The sequence below is a fragment of the Cyprinus carpio genome, chromosome A1, assembly GCF_018340385.1.
Source record: "Cyprinus carpio isolate SPL01 chromosome A1, ASM1834038v1, whole genome shotgun sequence".
NCBI classification, from domain to species: Eukaryota; Metazoa; Chordata; class Actinopteri; order Cypriniformes; family Cyprinidae; genus Cyprinus; species Cyprinus carpio.
The window spans coordinates 33,796,522-33,802,717 of record NC_056572.1 but is presented as its reverse complement, the minus strand read 5'-3'; the positions used below and the strand labels follow the sequence as shown (position 1 = coordinate 33,802,717).

Genomic DNA, 6,196 nt, shown 5'->3' with positions numbered 1-6,196 from the left:
TTGAATATAGCATGTCTTTAATATTTTAAACTTGGAGTTATTCTTTTTTACAGTTGAATGTGTGACAGTCTCAAAAATCTGCGATGCATCATTTATTTTTAAGTTTTTGTTTATTGTTTATGCTTGTGCTTAATTGTGTTTGTGCAGCTCTTAAAAATGTCTTAAAGTCTCTTTAATTTGATTTTAAAAACCTCTTGATATCTTGACATTCTCTGAAGTGTTTTCTGAAACAGCACATTGTCAGAGTCATTGTGTGTGTGTGTGTGTGTGTGTGTGTGTCCTCAGCTCTGGCGTCCCGCTGTCTTCAGCTGGTGGTTCACTACATCCCTGTGATCAGAGCGCACTTTGAGACCAGACTGCAGCCCAGACAGTACAGCATACTGAGACACTTCGACCACATCACCAAGGTAAACCTCTTCACATCCACACACCACACAGTGACGGCTGTTTTACACTGTTAACACTGTGTTTACTCTCTCTTCAGGACTATAACGATCACATCGCAGAGATCTCTGCCAAACTTGTGGCCATCATGGACAGTATGTTTGAGAAGGCTCTGTCTAAGGTAGGTTTGATCTCTGGGATCTCTGCGGTGTCTCTGTGGGTTATCACTGCTGAACCGTGTGTGTTCTCTGCAGTATGAGGTGAAGGCGCCGATGCCGTCTGCGTGTTTGCGTAACGTGTGTAAACAGATGGCCAAAATGCACGAGGCCATTCATGAGCTGTTACCGGAGGAGCAGACGCAGGTGAGACGCCGCATGAGATGCTGGAGCCGTCAGCGTGAGCCGAGGCTATAATCTCATGGATTTTATTGTGTGTGTGGTTGTGTGTAGATGCTGTTCCTCAGGATAAGCGCCAGCTTTAAGCTGCATCTGAAGAGACAGTTAGCGCGACTGGGAGTCGGCAATGATGGTGGACCTCAGTATGGGTGAGCGTTCGTTTTTCTGTATTACAGCAATGAGAAACACCAGTGACTATGAGAATTAAAAAAAAAAAATGCTTTTAAAAAAAAAAAAGCTTAATTTGATAGAAAATTCTATATACTATATACATTTTTTTGTGTGTATTTAAAAAAAAAATAGTTTATAAGTTCATATAAATATTTTTACTATTTTAAATTTATATTTATACTTGTGTATATATACTAAATTTACATATATAATAAAGGAGTAGTATTTATAGATAGATAGATAGATTTATATATATATAAATATATTAATTATATACAAGTAATTTATGTATTAATAATAATAATATTTATTTTTTTATTTTGTGCTACAATATATATATAGTTTTAATATTTAATACATGTTAATATATACAAATTTTAGATATATGTTTAATTTGATATTAGTTATAATATATTATATTATTTATATATTTTTTTACTTTTATTTTATCTACTTAAAAATGTTTATATATATATATATATATATATATATAGATATATATATATATATATATATATATATATATATATAGTATTAATTACATTAAATGTAAAATCTAAATAATAATGTATATGCATATATGATTTTAAATATTTATAATATATATTATATTTTCTGTAATATTTTTATTAAATTTTTTTGATTATTATTTTAGTAGTTTTCATTTATTTTATCTACTTTATGTATGTATATACATTATAATTATTATTATTTCTTTAATATTGATTTTACATATCATTAATATATATTAAAAATGAGTATCATTTTCTACCAGTCTATTATTATATAGAAATGTTTTTCTGTAAATTCTGGTGTGTGACGTGTTCTTTCTGACAGTTGCTCGTGGTTTCTCTCTCTGCAGGCTGGTGATGGTGGACGTGGCGTTTTACTCGGAGAACGTGCAGGCTCTGCGCTCTCTGGAGCATCTGGACTTAAACATGCCGGAGATCTGGGAGCAGAAAAGGTGATGACGGGCAGCTCGTCCGGGCCAATCAGGCCTCTCCGTCACGCCGACCATCACGGTGACCAGCTCCTGTATCTGAGGAGGACGTGAGGTCAGTGGATGAAGAGACTCAGGACTCGAGGTCTTGTGTGTTTTAGTACCTCGTGACACCGCCGCCTCCTCCTTCCCCAGTGACAGACCCGGAGCCTCTCCTGTGATGTAGAGACTTCTGTACTAACAGGACGTGCCCCGGAGGTACCGACAGATTTCTTGTGGAGACCAAATCAGGACAAGCTTGAGTGTTTGGATTTGTGGGGGATATGTTTTTTGTTGTCGTAAAGCGGAGACGCGTCCTCAGTGCCTCCTTCAGTACCGCCACTACAGTGCATCTTTCCATTTGTGTGCAGTTCTGTCTGATTATTATTATTATTATTATTGCTGAATTATTTAATCACAGTCAGAGGAATCAAGGAATGGTTATTTATTTTAATCAGTTTGTTGTTGATTGATCAATCATGTTTTGTTTTTTTCACATAAAGCTTTCCGGTGATAGCGGCCGGTTGGAGAACCACAGCTAAGAAGGGTTTTAAACACATTTTGCTGACTTGTTCTCTGATTTTCCACCAGTATATATATATGATTTTAATGCTGCTCTTGGTTTTCACGTTCAGGGTCGCTGAGTTGAACTATTAAAACTTTAAAGGGTTAAAGGTCAAGTATTGCCGTCCGTGTTTATCGGGAGAATCTGACTGTTTAAATGAAGTCTGCTTTATATGGTCTACATGAAGAAGATCTTTCGTACTTCAACAAAATCAGATAAAGCCTTTGACGTCAATCAGCTTTAATCAGAACTATTGAAGACATCGGTTACACTGACTTCCAGAACCCTATTGTACTAAATGATGAAAAGGAATTTAAAATGAAGTTTAAAGTCAGAGTAGAAATGAAGACGAGAATCCTTCTGTGTTCTTGCCGAGGTGCAGCCAAGTCTGAAAATGAAAGAGTTCTTCATGAAGAGTCATCATTATAACTTCTTGTCCATGCAAACTAGAGCATTAACTTGACTTCTCCAGCATCCACAGTGTTACTGTCACCCTGTCTCTTCTCCAGTGCTGATTTGAATAAATCGAGGCCTGTGATTGGTTGTTGAGAATGGAAAGTGTGTTTTTAAATCACGTATTGTTTTGCTGTGAGCTCTTATCATTGACGGTGGGTTTCTGTTTAGCACAATCCATCTGTCACACTATTTAACACTCATTCTGTCCGCTTCAGAAGTGCCTAACCTTTTATTTGGTGGCAGAAACTTCTAACTCAAACTGTACACTTGTGGGCTAGTGTGTGTGTGTGTATGCGTGAGAGTTTTGAGGGCCCTCGTTTTGGCAAAGAAATATACTGATGAAGACTCTTGTGGCATGCTTGACTTTTTAAAATGTGGCACTTTTTATTATTAATAAAGCCACAGTGAACATTGATATTACTTGTAGGCTGTTTCTCCAAATCTAGCTGCCTAACTAGTCCGAAATAACCTTTTGTTCATAAATCATGTTAGTCTCAACTTAAAATTAGTTTGCAATTTTTATATCAAATAATTATGCAAATTTATATGTGCATTATTTATTCATATTAATTAAATAGTATTTTACTTATAATTTACGTCACACGCACGCACACTCTGTTTGGTATTCAGAAGAGACTTTTATTTTAGATTTTATCCTAAGCGTTTTAGAGACTTTTATTCTATTTCCCGTCTTACGTCTTTCTGTTTCCGGTAGCGATCAGACCGTAGAAATGCCTCAAGGTAAACAGAAATTCAAAGCGCAGCGACCCGGAGGAGCTAAAAAGCAACAACACAAACCGAAAGGACTCAAGAAAGGAGGTAAAAACATTGTGTTCTTGAAGAGAAGAGTACTCTGACCGTAAAACTGCGCTAATTATAGACTTGTTCTTAGCAGCGTGTCGAGTGAACGCGTTTGCGGCTGTACAGACGCGCATGCGTACTTCAGTTTAATCGGTGTAAAATGTGTTTCTTCTAATCCTCTTTATTCCAGGAAGAATCATCGCACCCAAAAAAGCTCAGGTGGTCCAGCAGCAGAAGCTGAAGAAGGTAAACGTTCAGTCCTCATGTAAAACCATTCAGTGTCAAGTGATAGTGGTTTGATTTGTGTTGGTATCTGTGGCGCAGGGTTTGGAGGTGGCCATCAGGAACAGGATTGAGCAGGAAGTCACACAGAGAGCCAGCACGTCCCTTCATAAGAAACTGAGTGTGCTGAAAACTCCAGCGGGGAAAGGCGGGACCCCTGGCCCCTCGAACCCAGCTGCTGGATCCTCCAAACCCAACTGATGACAGAATCATGTAGTGTGCTGCTCAGCCGCCAGAGGGCGTCAGATAAACCTGATGTTTACCCCTCTCTGGACTCACAGTGAAGTTTATTCCTCATGAGCTTTTTTCTTGGAGAAAGAAAGCACGGTGTGGAGATTACATATGACAGATCTTACATGTGTGCAACAGGCCATGATATTTAGATTGTGCTTATTTTTATATAATAAATAAGAAATGATTGAGCTTTCATAATATCTTCATTTGAACAAATTTTGCCTGGTGACAGTGATTTTTGTCATGAGCAAGCACCGCTCATATTTTAATTTCATGCTCATATTCTGGTTTTATAGCCCTTTTCCCAGCTTTTGTTTATCTTGTAAACCAGAGCAACTTTCTCCACTGTTAAGCAGCCACTCTCTCTTTATTAGACTGCGAGGGTAAAATCCCTGAAGGGTTTCCCGTCGTCAAGGACGTGCTGCTCGTTCTGTGATTGGCTGAACGCTGTGATTCTCCGCCTGCTTTATTTTCTTTGTTCAGCCTTGATTGTCTGGCGACCTTGAGCTTCCAGATCTCTGATTGGCTCTTAGTGTGTGACTGATTGACAGCAAAACACTCCCATTTTGACCCACGTAACTTTATTAAATCGTCCAGTTTAAAGATATAAAGGCACAGTGAGGAATTACAGATGTTTCAAAATTTCTATCGAGTCTGTGTCCTACCTGACTGAGGCTCATGCATCTCTACAGATAGCAGGTTAACTAATGGATCTAGTCTAGTCTGGACACACTGGGTGTGCTTCACAGGACTTTAAGAGGCTGCAGGAAACGTGTGAATGAATCTTCAGCCATCAGAGAGAAGATCCGCTGCTGAGCCTCATCGAAGGTGTCCGCTGAGATCCTCCATCAGCCCCGTCAATGCCTCACGGGTCTCAGCGTCCAGATTCACCTGAGAAACACATCACATGAGCTCGTATATGAGAGTGAAAACTGTCAAGAACATGTCTGGGTCATATTTAACATTAAAATCAGGAGAAAGAAATAAGAAATCCCACTTTTGAAAATGAAAAAGAAGCCTATTTTAGGCCCTTTAAGATTTTTGTTGCATTTTAACATTTCAAAAATAACATTTTTATAAAACCATACATTAATTAACAGTTTACTTGTGTATTATTTGAACTGTAAAGTTCTCGTTAGGCTTAACGGTCGCTTTAGGGTTTATGGAGTTGCTTTAAAACTGAATAGAACTACAAAAAGGTTGGTGCGTGATTTTTTTTTTTTTTTTTTTTTTTTTTTTTTACACCAAAATAATGTAAACACATTGTTCACATTTTGTGGCTCAGTTATTGAACAAAAATATTTTAAAGGGGAGGTCTAATGCTATTTCATGCATTCTGAGTTATTTACACTGTTAAAGTGAGTTGGGTTCTCATGATAAACACGGCCAAAGTTTCAAAAAACGAGGGAGTATCTCTGTGCCAAATACACTCAAAGTTTTAGAATTTTTTTTTTTTTTGAGTATGGCCCTGTATGACGTCATAAAGGACAGAATTCCTTATATGGGCACTTCTCCCAGCACACAAAGAAGTGTGTGGTTTTTTTTCTGTCATTTCGGTGATGAACGTTTTATAAACGAGGCCCAATTCGACGCTGGATTTACAGATTGTTTGATACTGAATGATGGAGCGGTCCCAGCGATGAAAGATCCGGTCGGAACTGCAGGCTGTAAAACTAAAACTGCATCAAATCATAAGTGCTCGCCTATCTTTCTTTTATAAATATGATAAAACTAAAGACTCTTCGGTATGATATGATATGAAGGATGCAGTACTAAACTATAAGTACTCAAGTTTAACATGAGATCGGCAGAATGTGTGTGTGTGTGTGTACCCTTTAATGTTTGAAGGTAAATGTCTCAAGGTAAAGATTCACACCATAAAGTCTGAATGATCGTTCTCTGAGAATAGTAAAGTCAACACCAGAACTA

The 6,196-nt window shown here is 37.7% G+C and overlaps 2 protein-coding genes across 4 annotated transcripts in view; both read left to right on the top strand.

Moving 5' to 3' along the window:
- The window catches only part of LOC109057655 (vacuolar protein sorting-associated protein 54-like), a 17,605-nt gene extending 14,240 nt beyond the window's left edge, over positions 1–3,365 (top strand). For all 3 annotated transcript variants that reach the window (XM_042763868.1, XM_042763860.1, XM_042763853.1), the window contains 5 exons: positions 286–407; positions 485–565; positions 639–746; positions 834–928; positions 1,813–3,365. In XM_042763868.1, the coding sequence (XP_042619802.1) occupies positions 286–407; positions 485–565; positions 639–746; positions 834–928; positions 1,813–1,918 (512 nt within the window). In that variant the 3' untranslated portion in view covers positions 1,919–3,365. The remainder of the gene's footprint in view (positions 1–285; positions 408–484; positions 566–638; positions 747–833; positions 929–1,812) is intronic.
- A 247-nt stretch (positions 3,366–3,612) lies between these two features.
- Positions 3,613–4,460, top strand: LOC109057654 (UPF0390 protein zgc136864). Its single transcript, XM_019074884.2, has 3 exons — positions 3,613–3,769; positions 3,942–3,997; positions 4,076–4,460. Exons 1-3 carry the CDS (start codon positions 3,682–3,684, stop codon positions 4,232–4,234), a joined length of 303 nt encoding a protein of 100 aa, XP_018930429.1. The 5' UTR covers positions 3,613–3,681; the 3' UTR covers positions 4,235–4,460.
- Positions 4,461–6,196: the final 1,736 nt, after the last annotated feature.

Excerpts from the sequence above, each read along its gene's own strand:
- LOC109057654 (XM_019074884.2), top strand. The coding sequence starts at position 3,682 with ATGCCTCAAGGTAAACAGAAATTCAAAGCGCAGCGACCCGGAGGAGCT. Across the intron at positions 3,770-3,941 it reads GAAAGGACTCAAGAAAGGAG|GAAGAATCATCGCACCCAAA; the intron begins GTAAAAACATTG and ends TCTTTATTCCAG. Across the intron at positions 3,998-4,075 it reads AGCAGCAGAAGCTGAAGAAG|GGTTTGGAGGTGGCCATCAG; the intron begins GTAAACGTTCAG and ends TCTGTGGCGCAG.